The 24,722-nt window shown below is 52.4% G+C and overlaps 1 protein-coding gene and 1 long non-coding RNA gene across 3 annotated transcripts; both read left to right on the plus strand.

Annotated features, from left to right (window-relative positions):
- The first annotated feature begins 10 nt into the window (after nucleotides 1–10).
- On the plus strand, nucleotides 11–4,221 carry LOC116944892 (uncharacterized). 2 transcript variants are annotated; one of them, XR_004403173.2, is made up of 2 exons: nucleotides 11–455; nucleotides 2,828–4,221. It is a non-coding gene; the product is annotated as an uncharacterized LOC116944892 (long non-coding RNA). The 2 variants fall into 2 exon arrangements; XR_004403174.2 differs by having other exon boundaries at nucleotides 11–419.
- Nucleotides 4,222–12,936: 8,715 nt separating this feature from the next.
- On the plus strand, nucleotides 12,937–23,645 carry LOC116944891 (uncharacterized). The gene is made up of 3 exons (XM_032958753.2): nucleotides 12,937–13,461; nucleotides 20,142–20,244; nucleotides 20,703–23,645. The coding sequence occupies exons 1-3, from the start codon at nucleotides 13,276–13,278 to the stop codon at nucleotides 21,116–21,118; spliced, it is 705 nt and encodes a 234-aa protein (XP_032814644.2). The 5' UTR covers nucleotides 12,937–13,275; the 3' UTR covers nucleotides 21,119–23,645.
- The last annotated feature ends 1,077 nt before the right edge of the window (nucleotides 23,646–24,722 follow it).

Consider the following 24,722-nt stretch of genomic DNA (forward strand, 5'->3'; position numbering starts at 1 on the left):
GCAGCTGACCCACCCCCCCCCCCCTTACACTCCCACCCCCTCTCCCTTAACACGAGTCGCGTTCAGCGAAGCTCTTTGTCCAGCGATCCTCATCGTCTCCAGTCGTTTCGCGGTGCCTGTCCGGGGGTTCTGCCTACCGAAACCGCTCGCTCGCTCCACGAATACAAAACGACGCCACCGATCTGCCACCCCCCCCCCCCCCCACCACCACCACCTCTCTATCGCTCTCTCCCTCTCTGGCCGTGTCGCCTCGTCGCATCTCTCGCTCTCTCTCTCTCCCTTTGCGCCTTCTCGCTCGTTCTATTATAACGTCTCCCTCTCTCTGCTGCGGCGTTAGTGGTGGTGGTGGTGCTGGACTGGGCCAGGCTGCCCACGGAAAAGGATGCACGGGCGAGATAAGGGAGCGAAAGGCGCCTTGCGTGAGTCCGCCACGCCCGCGTGCTGCCCAGCATTGTGTGAGTGTGGTGCTACTCTCTCTCTATTCTCTCTCTTAGCCGTGCGTGCATGTGTGATGCTGTGTGTAAGTGTGCATGTGTGACGCTGTGTGTGTGTGTGTGCAAATGTCACGCTGTGTGTGTGTGAGTGTACATGTGTCTCGCTGTGTGTGTGTGTGTGCATGTGTGACGCTGTGTGTGTGTGTGCATGTGTCACGCTGTGTGTGTGAGTGTACATGTGTGACGCTGTGTGTGTGTGAGTATGCATGTGTCTCGCTGTGTGTGTGTGCATGTGTCACGCTGTGTGTGTGTGCATGTGTCTCGCTGTGTGTGTGTGCATGTGTGACGCTGTGTGTGAGTGTGCATGTGTGATGCTGTGTGTGAGTGTGCATGTGTGACGCTGTGTGTGTGTGAGTATGCATGTGTCTCGCTGTGTGTGTGTGCATGTGTCACGCTGTGTGTGTGTGTGCATGTGTGACGCTGTATGTGTGTGTGCATGTATCACGCTGTGTGAGTGTGCATGTGTGACGCTGTGTGTGAGTGTGTGCATGTGTCACGCTGTGTGTGTGTGTGTGTGCATGTGTCACGCTGTGTGTGTGCATGTGTGACGCTGTGTGTGTGTGCATGTGTGACGCTGTGAGTGTGTGCATGTGTCACGCTGTGTGTGAGTGTGTGCATGTGTCACGCTGTGTGTGTGTGCATGTGTGACGCTGTGTGTGTGAGTGTGCGTGTGGGGGGAGCGGTAGTTATTCCCGCTCACGGCAAACACCAGCAACGATTATCTGAACCGGTTCCGGACCTCCCCTAGGTGGACTCAGCCTCAAATGAGTACCGTACATTGCGCGGCACGTAAACATCGCAACTCGGGAGACAAAGGCGGCCGGGCGTGGTTGCCGGCTTTAACACCCCCCTCGTGTGCCGCGCCGGCCTTCATAGGTGCTCGCTAACAGCGCTTGCCTGAAAGGTATTGTCAAGGCTATACGGGCGGGTGTTTGCCTTTGTACGTCTGTGTGAGAGTCAGACATTCGTACGCGTGGCGAGGCAGCGCATGGACACAGTGATGTGCGCGCACTTTGCTCCACACAACACTGCACGCGTCTGGACGCGATGCTGCATCATGGCTCTGTATACACCCACACAACACATGGGCTGGGGGATATTATACAAAGACAGAAGACAAAGATCCCCCGTATAGCCTGTAACAGACTATAGGGGCAAGTGCTGTTAGCGAGTAGCACCTATGAAGGCCGGGACGGCACACGAGGGGGGGGGGGGGGGGGTGTTACGGCAAGCACCACGCCCGACCGCCTTTGTCTCCCCAGTAGCGATGTTTACACACCGCACCAGGGTACTCATTTGAGGCTGAGTCGACCTAATGGAGGCCCGGGACCGGTTGAGATAATTGTCACTGGTGTTGGACGTGAGCGGGAATCGAACTCGGGTTTGCCAGGTCTATAGCGCAGCGTAGCGCTAACCGCTGCACCACCGCTCCCCGCTACTATACGCCCATTGTGGCCCAAACAGAGACGGGTGTTGCGCATTAACGATGTAAACCACGAGGGCTTAATACGAGATGCTGTGAGCGTGAGTGACGCGATATAAATTGAAAGTATTACTTTTTTTGTTTATTTCTTATTTTATCCGGGACGCGAAGGCCAGCCCAGAATTGGACAGGGGGAGGGGGTGTTTTCCGGCGTTCAGCCCCGGACAGCTCCAGCTGAAATGAAGCCCTGGGTGAAGCCGGGTGCGACAGACGACACTCGCGGTGTTTTTCAATACGAGTCATAATAACGTGAAGACGGTGGATTTCCATATATCAGTTTAACACGTAGTAGGAGGCTTTCGCGACCAATTTCACACACAATACAGGTTTTATTTTGTTTGAGTTAGATCGCGTAAATAGAAAAATGTGTCGTTAAACCCGCCACCACCCGACACAGCCGACTAGTAAGGTTTGTCACGTGAACAGAACGTGCCAATTCGTTACTAGTACGCAATCTAATCCTAAAACCCGAATCTTTTTAATATATAATCAGTGTACGCTTTACCATCGAGTTAGGTTTTCATAGGGATGGCCCAGTGGTTAACGCACCACTGATGATCATAATAATGATAATTGGGATTAATAAAGCGTCAACTAAATGCATTAACATTTCATTTCACAAGGCACACATTCAGACCAATAAGGTAGTCAGTAATAAAAAATACTGAACTATTTACATGTTCATAAAAAAATCTACTCTAAATACTTTTTTTAGAAGGATCTTGCTGCATGTGAATCTTCGCCCACTTATATGAATAAACATTAATTAGCCGTTTCACTTCGTGTAGAATAAAACAACGATGCCCGGAACTCCCCCCCACCACCACCACCACCAAATCTCCGCATACAGGGGAACAACATCGGCAGAGTCCGCACAGACGGGTCCACGAGGCCAGCTTCTCTACTGAAGTTTCACCACTCTCGCGGGGCCGCAAGCGACCCGCTACATCCTTCCACGCGACTCGCGGACACACGAGGCCCACCGCCGCCGCTTGGAAGCGATCCGCCGACGAAATGCGTCCACCGCTGGGAGCATCCCTGGACGACACAGACCTACGCGTTAAACTCTTCGCCTAGCAGACGGGGGCGGGGGGCGGGGGGTGGGGGAGGGATGTTTGACGCTGCCGAAATGAAGCACCGGCACGGGGAGGTGCGATGCCCTTCCTCCTGCGTAGGGGGTGAGAGCGAGAGAAGAATGCGTTACAGACAAACTCGGAGAGAGCTGCTGCAGCTGCTACTCATTCTGTTTCGTGTTTAACATTTGCTTCGAGTTTGTTTAACATTGATTGTAACTTGCACCCCCCCCGCCCCATTCCCTCCCCCGCCTTTACACAAGATAACGCCGCAAGGTCGCATCACCGCGTGCTCTGTGCACTGTGTGACGTCACACCGCGTGCTCTGTGTGACGTCACACCGCGTGCTCTGTGCACTGTGTGACGTCACACCGCGTGCTCTGTGCACTGTGACGTTAAAACCGCGTGCTCTGTGCACTGTGACGTCACACGTGCTCTGTGCAGTGTGTGACGTTACACCACGTGCTCTGTCCACTATGACGTCACACCGCGTGCTCCGTGCACTGTGACGTCACACCGCGTGCTCTGTGCACTGTGTGACGTTAAAACCGCGTGCTCTGTGCACTGTGACGTCACACCGCGTGCTCTGAGGACTGTGTGACGTCACACCGCGTGCTCTGTGCATCCCAGGCTGCACTGTTTACCGTGGGCGGCAAGGTCGGCGGAGGGGGGGGGGTGCTAACCCACCACCCCTCACCCCCTCCACCTGATGAAGGCTCATCCCACCTTCTGGGGGTCAGGCGCTTTTGCGGTTCATCGTGGTCAGCGCCGCAGAGGAGTGTCTCGCTGTGAGATGCGTGGAGAGCTGGGGGGGGGGGGGGTGGTCAATATTGGCAATCCACCTGGGCGCGTGCACAATGTGCACGTGGCTCACGAGCCAAAGTCAGAGTTGTCGGTGAAGTTGGTTTTGTTACTTTTTTTTGCTCACGAAAAAAAAGAGTGGTACAGTAATACCTCGGTATACGTCGGGGATGCGTTCCTGAAAGGTGCGACGACGTATATCGAAACGACGTGAAATCAAAGCGATGTACAGGGGGGTAGGTGGGGGTGGTCGTGGTGGGGTTCAGGCGACGCAAATCGGGAAGCGGTGTTAATAAAGTGACGACGTATTTGCGAGACGACGTGAAAGCGCCGTGAATTAAATCGGGGTACTGCTGTACATGTTTCAGAATTGCCTGCGTAAGAATTGACGTTAATTATTTCTTGCGTGTTGTATGTAACCAGCCCGTGTGAGGTATGCAACCACGTGAGGCCGCTATCATTCCTCGTGTACGATATTTCACACCAGCTGCGATGTCTTCCATCTCCTTCTTTAGGCCGCCTTCTTGTTATGCACGTGAGCTGGTGGTGGTGGCCAGAGTAAGATCGCACGACATACGAAAGACAACGTCAGATCGTGTTTCTTAATTCGCCAGATAAGGCCCACTGAGCTACACAGCTCTGTTTTTCAGAAGAGACCTGGCCACCAGTGATAACTCAAGGAAGAGACTTTCCACGCGGAAATATGTTGCAGACAAATACTCTGAACGCATGTTTATAACTTCAGAAGGAAAAGAAAGGGCCCAGAGAAAAAAATTCACGCGACCACGGGAAGAAAAACACGCAAACTCCAAATATACAGCAGCAGCAGGCGTCAGGGTTGGGATCGAACCCACGACCTCCTGCATACCAGGCGAGGTAGTTAACATCTCGTAACCACCGTGATGATGATGAGAGAGAGACACGCAAACTCCAAATATACAGCAGTAGGCGTCAGGGTTGGTATCGAACCCACGACCTCCTGCATACCAGGCGAGGTAGTTAACATCGCCTAGCCACCGTGATGATGATGAGAGAGAGACACGCAAACTCCAAATATACAGCAGCAGGCGTCAGGGTTGTGATCGAACCCACGACCTCCTGCATACCAGGCGAGGTAGTTAACATCTCGTAACCACGGTGACGATGATGAGAGAGAGACACGCAAACTCCAAATATACAGCAGCAGGCGTCAGGGTTGTGATCGAACCAACGACCTCCTGCATACCAGGCGAGGGAGTTAACATCTCCTAGCCACCGTGATGATGATGAGATGGAGAGAGACACGCAAACTCCAAATATACAGCAGCAGGCGTCAGGGTTGTGATCGAACCCACGACCTCCTGTACACCAGGCGAGGTAGTTAACATCTCTTAGCCACCGTGATGGTGATGAGAGAGAGACACGAAAACTCCAAATATACAGCAGCAGGCGTCAGGGTCGGGATCGGACCCACGACCTCCTGTACACCAGGCGAGGTAGTTAACATCTCTTAGCCACCACGACGCCCTTTGGCACCGTCGCTCATGCCGTTCAACGTTTAACTTGCGCTCGAAGTTTATTTCTCACTGGATTGTGTCGTGCCTCCCCCCCCAGCCCCTCCCCTGATATTTTGTCTGCCCCCTCCACCCCTCCTCCTCAGCCGTCCCCCCCCCCAAACACCCCCCACTCTCTGCCCTCCCATTCAAGCAGCACGCTCGCGCTGCGCGCACAGCTAAACTCGCTCACCAGCACCGGGCAGCAGTGCCGGGTTGTCCTCGTGGCAAGAGTAGCTACACGTGCAGTAGCTACACATGAGGAGCTACACGTGCAGTAGCTACACGTGCAGTAGCTACACGTGCAGTAGCTACACGTGCAGTAGCTAGACGTGTAGTAGCTACACACGAGGAGCTACACGTGCAGTAGCTACACGTCCAGTAGCTACACGTGCAGTAGCTACACGTGTAGTAGCTACACACGAGGAGCTACACGTGCAGTAGCTACACGTGTAGTAGCTACACACGAGGAGCTACACGTGCAGTAGCTACACGTGCAGTAGCTACACGTGCAGTAGCTACACGTGCAGTAGCTACACGGGAGGAGCTACACGTGCAGTAGCTACACGTGCAGTAACTACACGTGCAGTAGCTACACACGAGTAGCTACACGTGCAATAGCTACACGTGCAGTAGCTACACGCGCAGTAGCTACACACGAGGAGCTACGCGTGCAGTAGCTACACGTGCAGTAGCTACACACGAGGAGCTACACACGAGTAGCTACACGTGCAGTAGCTACACGTGCAGTAGCTACACGTGCAGTAGCTACACACGAGGAGCTACACGTGCAGTAGCTACACGTGCAGTAACTACACGTGCAGTAGCTACATTCGCAGTAGCTACACACGAGGAGCTACACGTGCAGTAGTTACACACGAGGAGCTACACATGCAGTAGCTACACGCGCAGTAGCTACACGTGCAGTAGCTACACGAGCAGTAGCTACACGTGCAGTAGCTACACACGAGGAGCTACACACGAGGAGCTACACGTGCAGTAGTTACACACGAGGAGCTACACATGCAGTAGCTACACATGCAGTAGCTACACATGCAGTAGCTACACATGCAGTAGCTACACATGCAGTAGCTACACATGCAGTAGCTACACGTGCAGTAGCTACACATGCAGTAGCTACACATGCAGTAGCTACACGTGCAGTAGCTACACATGCAGTAGCTACACGTGCAGTAGCTACACGTGCAGTAGCTACACGTGCAGTAGCTACACGAGCAGTAGCTACACGTGCAGTAGCTACACACGAGGAGCTACACGTGCAGTAGCTACACGTGCAGTAGCTACACGTGCAGTAGCTACACACGAGGAGCTACACGTGCAGTAGCTACACGTGCAGTAACTACACGTGCAGTAGCTACACACGAGGAGCTACACGTGCAGTAGCTACACGTGCAGTAGCTACACACGAGGAGCTACACGTGCAGTAGCTACACGTGCAGTAACTACACGTGCAGTAGCTACACACGAGTAGCTACACGTGCAGTAGCTACACGCGCAGTAGCTACACACGAGGAGCTACACGTGTAGTAGCTACACACGAGGAGCTACACGTGCAGTAGCTACGCCTGCAGTAGCTACACGTCCAGTAGCTACACGTGCAGTAGCTACACGTGCAGTAGCTACACGTGCAGTAGCTACACACGAGGAGCTACACGTGCAGTAGCTACAAGCGCAATAGCTACATGTGCAGTAGCTACACGTGCAGTAGCTACACAAGAGGAGCTACACATGGAGTAGCTACACGTGCAGTAGCTACACGTGCAGTAGCTACACGTGCTACGGGCCCCGCACTTTCAAGGGCCCCGCGCTAAATGCTTTCAAGCTATCAATTCCGGTTCAGTGATTATGCACTTGCTCAATTACTATAGTACTATACTGCCTCTAACTTTTACGAACGACGTACTGTTTAAGGTTAGCAATTTGTCGTATCATTTGGCTGTATGGCAAATGAAAATATCACAATGACTTTATATGTGAAAGTTAAAAAAGACTTGTGTTTTAATATTTTTATTCAGGGCCCCTTTATAACATATGCTACAGGCACCGCACTAGCTTCATCCGGCGCTGTCGGGCAGTCGTCGTCCGTCCGTTGTCTCGTCTCTGCTCCTCCTCGGCTGTCGAGGAGCAGCGGTGAGGCATCCTCCTCCTGATCACCCTCCCTCTCCCCGAGTGGTTTCGCGAGTTCCTTAAATTCGGGAACGCGGTCGCGAAACGCGCCGAAGTTTCGGTTTTGTTTTCTCTCTCTCTCTCTTACCGATCTCGTGGCGAAATTTAATTCGCGAGATAGACACAAAAAAACCCCATCTCCAGCGGTGGAGAACGACAGAGATCGTGACGCCGCTGAGACGGAATCGATCTCCCGCGCCTGGAGGGGTCATCGCGTGGGGAAGATGTCAGCATCGCAATGATTCGCAGTGTCACAACATTTGGCACACGCCATGGCAGCAAAGGTTGTTTGACTACTACTACGCAGCAGCAGCATCAGCACTCGCTGCTGTCTTCCCCTCCTTCCTTACAATGATACATTCACCCGGGTGAGAAGATGATCCGGGGAAGTTATGTTTAAACATTTGTTACGTTTGTTTAGCCACGATAACATCAGCGATTTCTGCAGTACGTTGCGATGATTTTGTATGGTGCAAATAGCACGAGACGTGAAGAATTAAGATCGATGTTTGAAAGCAGAAAGACCGGAGCAAGTCATCACATTGTATACGTCATTGTAACGTTTAGAGAACGTGCAGCAAGACGACATTGAAGCAAGGTGAGTAACCATATGATACGCAGCAGCACGTGTGCAAGGCATACCCGGTCAGCATGTTCGATGCGTTTAATACAATCCCAGAATAAACCACACGATACAGTACAGTACACACCTTTATAGACGAAATGCGGTTTTAAAATCATCATTAAAAAAAGACAGCTAGAGGGAAGTCCGTGCTATGGACGGGGTGAATATTGAACATCGGTCAGGCCCCCTGTCCCGTCAGCTTTGATTCCTCCTCCGTTACCCCCCAAAACCCCCAAATTGGTCACAGTCACCAAAGCACTCAACGCTCACCTGGCCTTCACCTGTCACCGAACACAATTCACTCAGCGCTCACCTGGTCTTCACCTGTCACCGAACACAATTCACTCAACACTCACCTGGTCTTCACCTGTCACCGAACACAATTCACTCAACGCTCACCTGGCCTTCACCTGTCACCGAACACAATTCACGCAACGCTCACCTGGTCTTCACCTGTCACCGAACACAATTCACTCAACGCTCACCTGGTCTTCACCTGTCACCGAACACAATTCACTCAACACTCACCTGGTCTTCACCTGTCACCGAACACAATTCACCCAACACTCACCTGGTCTTCACCTGTCACCGAACACAATTCACTCAACGCTCACCTAGTCTTCACCTGTCACCGAACACAATTCACTCAACGCTCACCTGGTCTTCACCTGTCACCGAACACAATTCACTCAACGCTCACCTGGTCTTCACCTGTCACCGAACACAATTCACTCAACGCTCACCTGGTCTTCACCTGTCACCGAACACAATTCACTCAACGCTCACCTGGTCTTCACCTGTCACCGAACACAATTCACTCAACGCTCACCTGGCCTTCACCTGTCACCGAACACAATTCACTCAATGCTCATCCGAGCCACACTACTCACCGAACTAACACCTGGCACCGCTCACAAAACACGCTAATCGCTCACCCATTATCCTTTTAGTAAAGCAATGAATAAGACAAGACTGTACACCCTCCTTCCCAAATGTGTCCCTCCACATTAAAAATAAAGGTATTTTATTCACATCTCATTTGCCACACGTTCACCTTGATCCAATGAACTGCCAGATGTTGAACGGCAAAGCACCTTATTTTGTAATCAAAAGGGTCCAAGTTCGACATACAAACTCTTTGTTTTTTTCGGTAAAGTCACGTAGGTAAAATAAAAATAAAACAACTAAATTAAATCACGACGTTTCGGAGGTAACGCAAGCTTCCGTCTTCTGGTGGAACAGACACAACAAAGTTCGCTGTATCAAGCGAACAGTTCTGGGACACACGAGATTATATACAGGTTAAGGGGGGGGGGAGGAGCCAGAAGGGACGTGGGTGGGGAGGGGAGGGCTAAGTTAAGGGGGGGGAGGAGCCAGGAAGGGACGTGGGTGGGGAGGGGGAGGGCTAAGTTAAGGGGGGGGGGAGGAGCCAGGAAGGGACGTGGGTGGGGAGGGGGGTAAGATAAGGGGGGGGGGGAGCCAGGAAGGGACGTGGGTGGGGAGGGGGGGGCTAAGTTAAGGAGGGGGGAGCCAGGAAGGGACGTGGGTGGGGAGGGAGGGGGGCTAAGTTAAGGGGGGAGGAGCCAGGAAGGGACGTGGGTGGGGAGGGGGGGGCTAAGTTAAGGGGGGGGAGGAGCCAGGAAGGGACGTGGGTGGGGAGGGGAGGACTGAGTTAAGGGGGGGGGAGCCAGGAAGGAACATGGGTGGGGAGGGGCTAAGTTAAGGGGGAGGGGAGCCAGGAAAAGACGTGGGTGGGGAGGGGCTAAGTTAAGGGGGCGGGGGAGGAGCCAGGAAGGACGTGTGTGAGGAGGGGAGGGGCTAAGTTAAGCCGCCTTTTGTTATGCTGCAGGGGGTTCGGGGTGAGCGGTGTTGCACTGCACTAAAGCGGGTAAACCTTCGACACTCAACTCTACGATACGTAACGCGTAATAATCACAAGCGTCGTTACTGAGAATACGAGTAACACAATACATAAGTAGACACTACGACTCTTTACAATACTTGTTTTCACAAAAAAGTAAAACTATTTAGCAGTCCTGTAAAACAAAAAAAAGCTTTAAAGGGAAACTGCGGAGTGAATTGGTCATTGACGCCATCTGCCGTTCGAGTTCTGCACTCCACTGATTACACCCACCAAACCACAGGAGAGTCATTTACTATCATAATGCTGTGTAGCAGCGGCTTATAAAGTAAAACATGTACATATATCGTGGAGTAGAGTGAGACGAGAGGTATGTGAGTGCGTGGAGTAGGGTGTGATTAGAGTGGAGAGGTAGGAGAGTGGGTGGAAGATGGTAGAGTGAGAGGTAGGATGGGTGGAAGATGGTAGAGTGAGAGGGGAGAGGTAGGAGAGTGGGTGGGGGGAGTGGAGTGAGAAGGGAGAGGTAGGAGAGTGCATGGGGGGAGTGGAGTGAGATGAGAGGGGAGAGTGCGTGGGGGAGTAGAGTGAGAGGAGAGAGGTAGGAGAGTGGGTGGGGGGGGAGTGAGATGAGAGGGGAGTGGTAGGAGAGTGGGTGGAGGGGAGTAGAGAGAGATGAGAGGGGAGAGGCAGGAGAGTGGGTGGATGATGGTAGAGTGAGAGGGGAGAGGTAGGAGAGTGGGTGGAGGGGAGTAGAGATAGATGAGAGGTAAGAGAGCGCATGGGGGGAGTGGAGTGAGATGAGAGGGGAGAGTGGGTGGGGGGAGTGAGATGAGAGATGAGAGGTAGGAGAGTGGGTAGAGAGGAGTCAACTTTGTATTTTCACGCCCGACTCGGTACGTGCCTCGTTAGTCTCTAATAATTATTTGACATTGCAGTCATTGATTAATTATATTATTTTATTGATCGGCGTCTCGCTCGTTCCGCCCTTGGCTCCATCCTATATCTTAAATAACAAACAAAAAAAACCGCAACAAATTCGTCAATAACACTGGCTCATATGATAGGCGACGTTTCGGGCAATTATTCCTTCATAACAGAGACTAGCAGAAGACCATACCTCAAATATACGTCGGTGATGGGGGTGGTTCAGCGGCTTACGCTCGTGTCGCATAGCAAGGTGAATCTGTGGTCCGATTCCCGAGGCGGGCGCCTTTCCTCTGTGTGGGAGCTTGTTGTGCCCTGCACCCTGCTAGCCACGGGCTCCGGTAGCGGACAGACAGACATCCCGATGCTGGGGGGAAATTAAAAAAAAAACTTCACAGTCCCGTACCTGCAAAATCACTCCATTGGTATCACACCAGACAAAGATCCCCCCGTGTAGCAGCCTGTAACAGACTGTAGGGGGCAAGTGCTGTTAGCGAGCAGCACCTGTGAAGGCCGGCAAGGCACACGAGAGGGGGTGGGTGGACAGCACCACGCCCGACCGCCTTTGTCTCTCCAGTGGCGATGTTTACACACCGAGGCCCACGACCTGTTTAGATAATCGTTACCTGTGTTGCCCTACTAACGCGCACACAACACCCGCAGTTCGCCGCGGAGTGGCGGTGACGACGCCACGGAGCCTGTGCCAGGCTAGGTGCACTTCGAGGCCACGTGAAGTGTCGAAGGCTCGCTTGCAGGAGGTAACGGGACAAACCCAGCAGGTGCCACGGGTCGGCTGACTGAGATGACCGGCAGATGCATCAGCTGCAGCACCCTCCTACTGCGTCAACTCGCTGCATTTTATACGCCCGGCGCTCCGCTCGTTGTTGTGAGGGCGTCGCTCCTCCTGCCGTTCCGTTGTTGCTGGAGGGCGACCGCCACCAACTTCCCAGCAGCAGCAGAAACATCGCCGCCTCCTGCGAACATGTGTCAATGACCCCAAGAGGAAAATCGACGGCGAGAAGAAACTCGAGCGATGCCCGGCTGACAACGCCGCCGCCGTGGATATGTCCTCCGGGCGAACAAAAAGCAACAACAGCAACAACCCCTCCTCATTTGCGCAAACTCCAGCAGCAAATTTCGCATCACTTCCTTCCTTTCTCCTCCTCCTCGTCCTACTCCTTCTCCCCCGTGATGCGCGGGGTCAAACAAATGACTCTGGACGCCGTGATGCTGGGCGGCCGAGAGGCAGTGGCAAGGGGTCACGACGACGTTCGCTGACCACGCGCGGTGAACGGGACGAGGTCCATCGGGCGCAGTGCGCGTTGAGCCGCTGCCGCCGCCACGGCTACCTGCCCACAAATCACGAAACAGGGGCAACTCACTCACTCATTCACACACTCACTCACTCATTCACGCACTCACTCACGCACTCACTCACGCACTCACTCATTCACGCACTCACTCACGCACTCACTCACTCACGCACTCACTCACGCACTCACTCACTCACGCACTCACTCACGCACTCACTCACTCACCCACTCACGCACTCACTCACACACTCACTCACGCACACACTCACGCACTCACTCACGCACTCACCACTCAGGCACTCACTCACGCATTTATCACTCACTCAGGCACTCACGCACTCACTCACGCACTCCCTCACTCACTCACGCACTCACTCACACACTCAGGCACTCACTCACTCACACACTCACTCACGCACTCACTCACTCACACACTCACTCACGCTCCTACACTCTCCCGACTATTTTAGTTTTTAGTTTCTAACCAGGAAAGGCCCAGCGAGCTGTAAGGCGAGCTGGGCACAAACGATGAGCTCAACGACGCGGGCTTACTGATGATCGTGTCGATGGATGAATGAATGCGGAATGAATGCATGCGGAATGAATGAATGCGGAATGAATGAATGAAATCTCCTATTGCCTTCTCGCCTGCCCTGCAGGGTGCGCGCTCGAGCAGGAAGTTGCGGCTGTCCGTGTCGGAAGTTTTCAGTGCGTCCGGTGACGGTGGTGACGGTGGTGGCTGCTTCCGCGGGCTTAGCTCCTGCTGCTGCTGCTTCTTCTTCTTCTTCAACTGCTGAGACGCGCTGTGTGAGAGTCACTTTGATGTAAACATTGCCACGAGGGAGACAAAGGCGGCCAGGCGTGGTGCTGGCCACCCTCCGCTCGTGTGTCCTCTTTCGGCCTTGATCGGCGCTTGCTGCTTGCCCCCAGCACTTTGCCCCAAGCGGTCCGTGTCAAGCGCGAGGAAAAGTGTAAGTGGAAGATGGCTCGATCTGCGGCCGTGCTCTGTCTACTGCTGGTGGTGCTGCTGGTGCTGGTGGCATACGCGGCCAGGAACGATGACCGGGACGAGCACGAGAGGAGCAACGTGTTCAGGCAGGCGGCGCAGAGCGCCTGGGACGGCGCTGAGATGGTGCTGGGAAGAGACACCGTGAGGTCCATCGTCAAGGTGAGCGCAGCGGTGCGTGAGTGATGGATGAGTCGCCGTGTGGGAACTTGGGGGGGGGGAGAGGGAGGGAGGGAGAGACGAAGGCGGCCGGGAGATTGCCTCTGCTCACATTCAAACCCACGTGGAGGGGGCCCTTTAATAGGCGCTCGCGAACAACATGCCTGCCCTGTGTGTGTGATCTTTTGAAGTTTTCTTGAGTCATTGGGAGTTTGTGTTGTTGTTGTTGCGGGGAGCTACATAGCGTAGTGGTTATTGTCTAAATCGGTCCCCGTTCTGGGCTTCCCCCATAAGCCCCTTAAATGTTCGTGTCTGTTGGACGGCTAAGACGGCTGGGAGCGGGGCTGGGCACACCACCCCCGTGTCGGCCTTAATAGGTGCTCGCTAACGGGCATTGCCTTCATCCAGCGGTGGATAGATCGTGCCTGATGATGAGGATAAGCATACGAGCGACCCAATAGGCCGTGCGTAAAACTAATTACAGATGCACATTGTTTTTTTCGGTAAAGTCACGTATGTAGAGATACAATGAAATTACATTAAAACAAAACAATCACGACGTTTCGATCACAACACAAGCGATCTTCATCAGGTGTCAAGAACAAATCACGGAGGTAAATACAACAAGGAGATGAGAGACGAGAATTCAACAGACCTATCGAAACGTCGTGATTGTTTTGTTTTAATATTATTTGATTGTAGCTCTACATACGTGACTTTACCGAAAAAACCAATGAGTAATTTTATGCAGTCACGCAAGCTTTAATTCTTTATTAATTACAGATGCTTTAGTTCACAAACGTTAAGTGATAACGAATTCTAACGGCGTTCGACAAAGTTCCGTCCTCGAAACCGTAACGTATAAAATTGTCTACCTCCCTCCAAAAGAATAAGTACCACCTTATTAGTGGGTCTGAACGGCATCGTCACTCGCAGGAACCCGAAGCTCCTGGCAGTAAACCCCCCACTGCAACGCTCTATCCCCGTACAGATGGAAACAGATTGGAGACCAGGCCACCTGCTGTGCCGCCCTTCTCCTTGGCTACATCGGCCCATCCCCATCGAGGCCCCTAGCCGAAGGGAGAGTTTTACCCCTCGCTTGCAGCCACCAACCACGGTGATCGCAAGGCAAACGCGTGCGGCGTTCGCCACCTCTATCCCAATCAAGTGGGCCAGGCTCACAACAAAATCCCTTGCCTAGCCTCCCGACCGCTGACGAGATCGGGTGCATTGCGGCGAGTGAATTGATCACGGTAACAATGATGGGTAATTATGCCGACTTTGTCATAACGTGTCATCTGAAACGCATTTTAAAAGGGCACCCCCAGCGGCAGCTGTCCCTCCACACCTGGCCTGAAAACGGGCATTATTCCGCCAGTAACGGAGCAACGATCGCTATGTCTAATCGATGATTGCTGGCTATACTGTAATCCCAGTGGAGGTAGTGTGAGCGTGCTGGTCGTGAGGCTCGTGAAGGACGCTGCTTACTGGGCAGTTGGAAGCAGTCGCCCTCCAACAACAACAATGGAGGGCGGAGGAGCGACGCTCACGACAACGAGCGGAGTGCCGGGCGGCTAAAACGCAGCAGGTTGGCACAGTAGGGGGCACAGGTGGTGCACCAGCCACTCCTCTCAGTCATCTCAGTCAGTCGACCCGTGGCACCTGGGTCTGCCCCGTGACCTGCCAGCGGGCGTTCGACACTTCACGTGGCCTCAACGTGCACATGGCCTGGCACAAGCGCCGTGGTGACGTCAACGCCACTTAGTGGCGAATGGCGCTTGTTGTTACGCTGGTCGAGTGAGGAGGCTGAATAAAGTGACCTTTATGGACATGTTCAACAGATCTGTGCTGCGTTCTGCAAAATAAAAACCCCATCAAAAATTTACGTGCCCTCCTCACGTGCTGATGTGGAGAGGTAGGAAGGGGAGAGTGCGTGGAGGGGAGGGAGACGCCTGCTGTATATTTGGAGTTGGCGTGGATTTTTCTCCGGGTCCGCCGGTTTTTCCCTCCACATTTAAAGTGAACACGCGTTTAGAGTATTTGGCTGCTATACGTTTCCACACGATAAGCCAACTGTGTTGAGCTATCATTTGTGACCAGGTCGCTTCTGAAAATTAGCTACACAGCTCAGTGGGCCTCACCTGGTAAAATTAAATGTAAAAGTTCGTTTTTTGAGAGTGAGATGAGAGCAAGGCGGTTACTAGTTGACTGTGTCTGCAGGCGGCGGGTTTTAACGACAGCATTTATAATTGCGACAACGTTCGTGTAAACTGCTCTTGCTACCACGCGCCGGCGTCTCTACTGATTAGTTTGATCCACGGTCCACCGTGGGTGACCGCAGGAGGTGGCGCCGTTCCTTTGGGAGGCTCGCGGTACACTTGGGACGTCGGCCGCCAAACCTGAAGTGAGCGCAATTTTGCTGGAATTTTTGCGCATCAAGAAGGGGGGGCGGGGGGGGGTGACGCGTCCCAAAGAGTGTCAGCCGTCTCCCTCGAACTGAACCCTCGATCGTCGCTCGGGGACCAGTCGCAGATGCAATGGTGGCATTTCTGACGATGTGAACATAAGGCCACGTGATTTTTATTCCCCGACCCTGGCTGACGTCCGTGGCGAGCGATATCTGAACCAGTGCTGGCCTCTCCTTCGCCAAACCCTCACTGACCGGCGTGGTGAAAAGTATAGCTCGAACAATCCCCCGAGATCGACTCTGGTGTGGGCAGGCCTCTACATCCAGCGGTAGATCGGTAAATGGCTATAAATATTTACTTGATGTTCAGGGCGCTTAGCGTTTGCTTCGATGGTGTCATAAAGCAAGAATGTCACCTGGACACTTTGGCCGTGTCGCTTGAAATTAATCTGTGCTTTTCCAAAAGCACGCATTCCAAAAAAACACTCGTCAGAACCCTTTCTTAAATATGGTGGCCCAGGGCCACGTTTTACAATTGGAAGTAACTTGGGTTATTTGTTGGCAATTTAGAGATATTAACTGCTTCACTGTGTGCTGCTGACTACTAACTATGGAACACTACTGGTGGCTCACCTTGTCTAATTCACAGCTCTTTGTCAGTCCGCTGCTGGATGAAGACTTCCCCCATGACGTTTGGTTCACGGGCCTGGGGCGTTTGATCAAACTGGACCACGCTTGTCTGTGTGGATTAATGACGTCTGGGGCTCGCTACCAGTTTAGATTTTGATCCTGATGTTAGCCCTGGCTGGGATATTGAACTTGGAGTCATGAGCCTTATAAGTGCAGTGCTCTTAACCGCTTAAGACGCCACTGTAACCCACACACCTTAAGTTAAAATATCAAACGAGTCAGATGCGAAACGTGACAGTTGGTAGGCGGTAGTGATTGGTCATGGGGCTTGTTGGACGGTACTTCACCGTGGTGGTGGTGGTGGTGGTGGTCAGTGAGCGGGTTCCGTGAAATGTGTGCGGAAGCCTTCATCGATTGGCTTATTGATACGTGCCTCTGAATTGTCAATGGTGAGTTACGCGTAGGATCAGCCTTTCGATGCACATCTGCGTTTGGACGCTTTATCGGCTCACATTATCATTGGATCTGGCAGCAGTCGTCATCTGTGCTTCTGCTGCTGCTGCTGCTGTTGTCTAGAATGACAACGGCCGCATTGTTGACGACTTTTGAGTTGGTGGTCCAAGCCGAGGCCTTGTGCATCACGCATTTGTGCTGTACGGTGGCTGAAGGTCACGCGTGGGACACAGAGCGAGGACCGATATATACTCTGGTGACACAGTTCCGTATCTCTCGCCGCCTAGGCATCGCCTTTTTTGTCGCGCGCGCAAATGCCCGTGTCTCTTCGTGTGGCAGCTGTGCCTTACAGTGCGCGGACTTGCAGGGCCCGCGTTATGTCGAGCTCGTCAGAGTGCACGGCGTTTGTCCGAGTGCCACGCGGGCAGATCGGGTTTTGGCTCGCCGAGGTGGTGTGGTCTTTTCTTTCTCCTCCCCACCCACCCACTCCAGCACCTAATTCGGACAGAGGCTTGCAAAGCAGATGCCGCTCGGTACAGAGTCGCTTTTTGCAAACTTCGCCGATTGCAACCGCTATGCAGAGGACATCGTCGCCGGCAGCTCCTTGCCGGTTCGCGGCATCGGCGGCGAGGGCTGTACGCACGCCTCCGCACGCCCCCGCACGCGATTAAATCGGCCCAAGCCGTAAATTGCGTTTAATTATTTCGGGATTAAATTCGGTAAATGCGTTGCCGCAGACACGTGGGGCCATCCGTCCGCCCGTGTGTCGTTGTTCGGGCAGCACGGTAGAACGTGTTGCGTTCATGGCGAAGGCATTGTCCTGCCGCTGCATTGTCGCGGCGTAGGGGCAGCAGTGCAGCGGTGGTGCAACGTTAACTACCTCACCTGGTACACAGGAGGTCGTGGGTTCCAGTCCAACCCTGACGCGCCCGTGCGTTTGGAGTTTGCACGTGCTCCCCGAGGTCGCGTGGATCTTCTCCGGTTCCGCCGGTTTTTCCCTCCGCAGTAAGAATGGACATCACGCGTTTGGTGTGTTTGGCTGCTGTACATTGCCACACGACGAGCCACTTGGTTGGGCTGACGTTTGTTTGTGGCCAGGTCGCTTCTGACGAGGAGCCGAATAGTTCAGTGGGCCTTACTTGGTAAAGTAAAAAAAAAACGTGTCACGTCGCCTCATGCGTGTACCACACGGCGCACGCACGTATGCGTGTACCACACGGTACACGCACGTGTATGCGTGTACCACACGGTACACGCACGTGTATGCGTGTACCACACGGTACACGCACGTGTATGCGTGTACCACACGGTACACGCACGTGTATGCGTGTACCACACGGTACACGCACGTGTATGCGTGTACCACACGGTACACGCACGTGTATGCGTGTACCACACGGTACACGCACGTGTATGCGTGTACCACACGGTACACGCACGTGTATGCGTGTACCACATGGTGCACGCAGGTATGCTTGTACCACACGGTGCACGCACGTATTGCGTGTACCACACGGCGCACGCACGTATTGGGTGTACCACACGGCGCACGCACGTATGCGTGTACCACACGGCGCACGCACGTATTGCGTGTACCACACGGTACACGCACGTATGCGTGTGTGTGCGTGCGCATCGCAACAGCAGTGGCGCGCGCCGCTCGCTCTTCGAATTAAAAGTACGCGCTAAAGGAGGCCCAGGACCGGTTCAGATAATCGTCGATCTCGATGGCCGTTAGCGGAAATCGAACTCTGGCCGCCGGGCTCGTAGCTTAACCGCTACGAAGGCAACGATCCTCCGTATAGCCTTAACGGACAGTAGGAGCAAGTGCTGTTAGCGAGCACCGATGAATGGGGGTGGGTGGCCAGGACCAGCGAGACACCCCCCCCACACACACCCCCAGGACACCCGTGCAGTGCTGTGACGCCAATCGCAGCTGTTGCACGTGCCTCGCGGTGTGAGACAGACGGGTTTGCCACTGCACACTGGGAACGTGATGCCAGCCAGGAATATGAGCCCACGTGCGGTACGAGTGTCGTGCAGTGCGACGTTACGTTGTGCAGTGTAGTGTCTCATCGTTCGTGTACAACAAACAAACAAAAAACAATTGGATCTCTAACAATAGGTATAAAAACATCTCTAACAATAGGTATAAAAAACATCTCTAACAATAGGTATAAAAAACATCTCTAACAATAGGTATAAAAACATCTCTAACAATAGGTATAAAAACATCTCTAACAATAGGTATGAAAAGATCTATAACAATAGGTATAAAAACATCTCTAACAATACGTATAAAAACATCTCTAACAATAGGTATAAAACATCTCAAACAATAGGTATAAAAACATCTCTAACAATAGATAATAAAACATCTATAACAATGCTAGCAGAATACATCCTGAACAGCATTCCCTCGCTATTTGCCAGGGATACGTTCCGGAGATGCTCGTGAGTAACTAATTTCACGGCAAATGATAGTGGCCTTAATAATAGGTTTTTTACCCTTTATTCTGGCAACAAAACTGACACCTTTTTTACGAGGAATCATGTTTGCATTAACCACAATACCTGCGGTCAGAATGCAAACAAAAAACAACTCTGATAATGTATGCATTGTCCTTGAAATTGATTGGTCCACACCAGAGACAGCTTTTCTTAGAGCCCAGTCTCACATGGTGTTGGACCAGATGACGCCAAAAGGCGCAAAAGTGTGCCTTTTGGCGCAAAAGTACGCCTTTTGAAGTATGTTTTTATATTTTTATTATTGTATTGTTTCCCTTCTACGTGACTTTACCGAAAGAACCAAGAATGTGAAATAACAGTTTATAAATTAACTTCCCTTATCGCTTGATCTCATCGCTTGATCTCATCACTTTCTCGCATCACACTCTCTCACCCGTCACTTTATTTCAGTCTCTCTCTCTCGACGCAGTAGTCGTGCAGAGTTCCAGGTGCGATTCGCGGGTAGCCAAATTCGCGGATGAGCGAGTTCGCGAATAATGAGGGAATGCCGTGCAACAAGAACAACGGCAATAAAACTGTTCGGGCATGCAACAGCACCGAGGTAGGTAACGGTGTACATTGTTTTTTTTTGTTTTTGCCCTACAAAGCAAGAGCGATCAATCGCGCGCTGCTCGTAGTGCGCGAGTGAAAGCAAAACAAAAAACGGTTTTGTAATTCTTCACAGGGGAGCGCCGTGGCCCGAAGGCAGCTCGTCACCGCCGTCGACGCCTGTCTGGACTTTCTGGCCCGGGTTGCCTACGACTTCTTGGAAATTCTCGGATATAAAGGTGAACGGGAGGTGGTGGTGGTGGTGTAAATGCCGTCGGTTGCGCATTCATTCATTGGCTCGTGTTCAGTGCACAAAAGCGTGGTCACAGTCGGTGTACGACGATAGCCAGGCGAGTGAGCGTCGCCCCCTCGTCTGCTTGCCTGGGCTCTGTATGGATGTTGCACGCACGTTGAACTTCTTTCGCACCGCACGTCGCCAACCGTGCTCATCGGGGGCGCGGGGCACTCCCGATTTCCTCTCGCGACGCTCATCGTCGGTGTCGGTCAAAACCTCCCAATACAGCACCCTCCCAAGTGGGACACTCCCCGAGCAAACGATTGGCAAACAAAACGGCACGCGGAACATTCTGCCAACGTCGGTGAAAATCGCGCGATCTCCATCGCCCGCCCGCCCGCCCGCCCGCCCGTTCGTTCATCCGTGCGCGCCCGTCTCTCCCCCTCGCCCGCCCGTCACCAGACATGGACATCTGGGGGCTGCTCGACGTGAAGACGCTGCTCGCTTCGCCGGGCAGCCTGCTGGCGCTGCTCGCCGGGCTCTTCGTCGCCTACCAGCTGTCCTTCTTCCTGATCGCCGCGGCGTGCGCCGCGGCGTTCTCCCTGCTGGGTCCCCTGCTCGCGAGCATCGTCCGCGTCCTGCTGCTCGGCCTGCTGGCCGCCTACCTCTCCGTCAAGTACGAGGCGGCGCCCGAGAAGGCCGTCGCCGTCATGGTGGTGGCCGTGGGCCTCTACCTCTACTCGGGCTCGCCGGGGCGCGACGGCTCCCAGGGCCGGCACGTGGACGCTCGCCTGCGCAGGATCGACGAGCGCGTGAGCAGCCTCAGCCGCCGCCTCGACGGCATCGAGCATCGCGGCGGCGGCGGCTCGGCCGAATAGGCGGAGCCGCACGCCGAGCGGTCGACCGTAGACCCCCCCCACCTCCCCCCACCTCCCCCCATCTGCCCTACCCGATCCCCCGCCCGCCCCGAGACCGCCCGGCTGAGTGTCAGCAGTGGCAGGCGATCGCGCGCTCGATGTCGTCCGTGAGCCACCCCCCCCCCCCCGGACAGGTATCTCACTCGTCCGGTGCCACCTGGCGTGGCGTCACCCTCGGGCGGTTCGCAGTTTTCTTCGCGTGGGCAACAACGGTGATTTTACGCGGTGACCGATTGGAACGAGTTGGGCCGGGCGGTGGGGGTGGTAATCAAATAATTAAAACGCTGATTTGCCGAATAAAAATGAATCGGCACCGCTGAAGTTCTTGCTACCTTCGGGGGCGGTACCAGATTCTGCCGGGGGCCCATTGACTCCGTTGTCTCGAAAGCCGTGGGTTTTTTCGTACTCCAGCACTCGTGATCGACCACCACCACCGGGAGAGAGAGAGCACCTTCCCATGTTTACCGGTCTTTTCCGTTCAGAATGCAATCCAAGTTGTTATAAACGCCGCAGGCATCTCACGAGTGCTAAACGATGGCCCCGCCGTGTCCTCGTTCAAATTAGTTATCTGCGCCTCAAAAGATGAAGGCAATCATCCCCACACCCCTCGCAACACTCCCCCCCCGCGTAGCCTTTAACAGACTTGTGGGGCAAGTGCTGTTAGCGAGCACCAATGAAGGCCGGGCTAGCACCACGCCCGGCCGCTTCTCTGTGTTCCCCCAGTGACGATGTTAACACACCGCGCCAGGTAACGATTTATGACCTAGTCGACCGAGGCGAGGCCCAGGACTGGTTCAAAAATTCCCTGTCACTTGTTATTGGCCGCGAGCGAGAATCGATCTTGGGGTCTCGGGATTCGTCGAGCAGCGCGCTGACCACTGCGCCACCGCTCACCAATGGTGCGTGACTCGCGCACAAGATCTCAAACTTTATTTGAATCGGGGCACATTTCACAATCATCAGGCTTGTGCAGCGTGTTACTACAACCTTACCTGCAGCTGACCGGAGGTGCCTCGGTGAGTGGAGAGAAATTGAGTTTGAGGAAGCCTATTTTCTCAAACTCTGGTTTCTTAAACTTCATTGATTTGAGTTAACTTTCCACATGGGTGCTGTGTGGTTTGGGTTATTCATGATTGGGAGATGGTGCGGCGGATCAACAGTTTTAAACCAGCAAAGGCAGTCTTGAGTGACGTTCTCGTCGGTGCTAACATCTCGGTGAACTTTCATCTGGGTTATGAGTCAAGATAGCAGAAGAAATAAAAAGGAAAGAAATTCACTCAGGTTTTTCCAACTCATTGTTAGATTTGTAGCGATTAAACGGACGTGATATTTAGAAATCAAGAGCAGATTTCTTGCATGATTCATGTTACGAAGAGGGTGACCGTCTGCCAAAGCAAATAACGCTAATATTTGGAATGTGAGTTGGCTGTAATTATTAAAAAAAAAAAAATTTTGAGAGATCGATGTTGCTAAATCACTACTGTCCATAAAGTAACCAACCTAGTGTTGTGAAATATTGGGCTAAATAATGATTTTTTTTAAATAATAAAAATAATGATTTTTAGAATAACACATTAACATTGTTACTCCATGCCGCTTAGATCATGAGGCTAAAGAGTAGTGCTTTATAACTACCCTGTAAATAAAGGTGTGACAATGGTGGCAGCAATGCATTTTCCCCAATATAATTTTCACGATTGAGTATTTAATAAATTACGTACTTTCTGCAGGAGGTGTTTTATTTTTAAACGGAAGATCATGCCAAGAACACTTAATGAATTTCTGATCGTAATCTGAACAAACAATAGTCGCTGGAGCATATCTCTAAACTTCACAAGCTGCTGGTAAAGAGACCTGAGACCGATATCACTAGAAACTCCTTAACGAATCCGCTTTCTCCCCCCCCCCGACACGAAGTCGCATCGCCGCATAGTTTGCAGTAAGTATAATGAATGCCTTTTTTTTAACGCTGGCCGCTCGAGTCACACCGAATGTTTTGACTTTAACCGACCTGCTGCTGATCTGAACGCTCGTACAGGTTATAGTCTTTTTTGTTTTGTTTGCGGTTGCACCGCTGCACGGCGCTCTCTCTCCCCGTGTGTTTCCAGGTGGCGGCTCACGTGTCGTTGGGCCACGGTGTCACACAGTCGCCAGCGGCATGAGGTGGTGCGCGAAACGTCAGGGCGTCGTGCCCGTAGAACGTGCGCTGCAGACGGACAAACACATTTGGGGCGGTGGTTACTTTCATTATTTAACCTCGGCAAAAGATAAAAAAAAAAGTCTTCTTTGGATTGTAATGCACGGTGGAACTGTAGGGCTTTTATAGGTTTCATTATGGTGCGTGGTGTGTGTGTGTGATGATCCCATTTGTTTAGGGTTAACGTGTCCTTTGCTTGTAGTCTACTTCTGCCCTGAAGTGGTACGCGGTCCTACTGCCCTGTAACATCTGTAAGACAAATTGTAAAATAAATTAAAATTTAAGTAGACACCCTTTTTTGTTTGTTTTATACGAAGTAGGCTTTCGCGACCAATATCCATAATGCAGGTTTCTTTGTGTTAGATCGTGTAAACATAAATGTGTCTTTAAACCCGCCACCACCCAACACAGCCAATTAGTAAGGTTTGTCACGTAAACCAAACATTGATGATGCTTGTTGTAATTACTGACGAACCTTCGCACTTAGATTGTAAATGTTGTGGATTTGCTCTCCAACACGCCGGTGTGCTATTCTAGTAACGGATTGGCATGTTCTCCTTACGGGACAAACCTTACTAATTGGCTGTGTCGGGAAGTGGCAGGTTTAACGACGCATTAATATTTACGCGATCTAACCCAAAAAAAACTTTGTTATGGATCCTTTTTGCATTCAGTTTTTTTTTTTACTGATGCTTGCGAGTTGTATGATCCACTTGTCCCATATGCATCCAACAACACCAACAAAGACAACACCAACACATCTATATTCTTGTGCCTTTCAGGAGCAAGATCTCATAAAATCAAACCGTAGTATCTGTAGCCACCGTAGAACACAACCAAAGTAAAGATATTAAATTAAATAATAATTTATTACTACGTGACTTTACCGAAAGCACCAAAGAGTAATTCCTGCAGTCACGAAAGCTTCGAATCTAGTTTTGACAGATATTAAACCTCGCCTAAATAGAGCACGTCTCATCGCCAACAAATTCCATTTTTTCGAACAGAATATCGAACGCATTTAAAAATTAGGGTTAATTCCGGCGAATCTTGGCCACGCGTTGAGGAGTTCCAAAGTCTGGGAGCAGTGATCGCTTGTGACGTCGGTTTACCCTGGAAAGCCTCGCTTGAGTCTCGCGACAACTCTTCGCGAGAATCCTGCCAAGTTTTCCCCAGTGGGGGCGGGAGGGGGGGTAACGGCGAATTGCTGCGTGTTGTTCCACTCGAGTCATTTGCGGATACATTTTTACCCCTTTCCCGTTCCGTTGACATGGCCACATGTTATAACTCGACAAAGCGGATTATCACGTGGAAATTGATAGCAGCCGAATGAATACTCTACGACGCATTATTCTAAACGTGAGAAAA

This window comes from Petromyzon marinus, chromosome 22 (assembly GCF_048934315.1).
Source record: "Petromyzon marinus isolate PM22_M1 ecotype Great Lakes invasive population chromosome 22, UKy_Petmar_22M1.pri1.0, whole genome shotgun sequence".
Classification (NCBI taxonomy): domain Eukaryota; kingdom Metazoa; phylum Chordata; class Hyperoartia; order Petromyzontiformes; family Petromyzontidae; genus Petromyzon; species Petromyzon marinus.

Excerpts from the sequence above, each read along its gene's own strand:
- LOC116944891 (XM_032958753.2), top strand. The coding sequence starts at position 13,276 with ATGGCTCGATCTGCGGCCGTGCTCTGTCTACTGCTGGTGGTGCTGCTG. Across the intron at positions 13,462-20,141 it reads CCGTGAGGTCCATCGTCAAG|GGGAGCGCCGTGGCCCGAAG; the intron begins GTGAGCGCAGCG and ends AATTCTTCACAG. Across the intron at positions 20,245-20,702 it reads GGAAATTCTCGGATATAAAG|ACATGGACATCTGGGGGCTG; the intron begins GTGAACGGGAGG and ends GCCCGTCACCAG.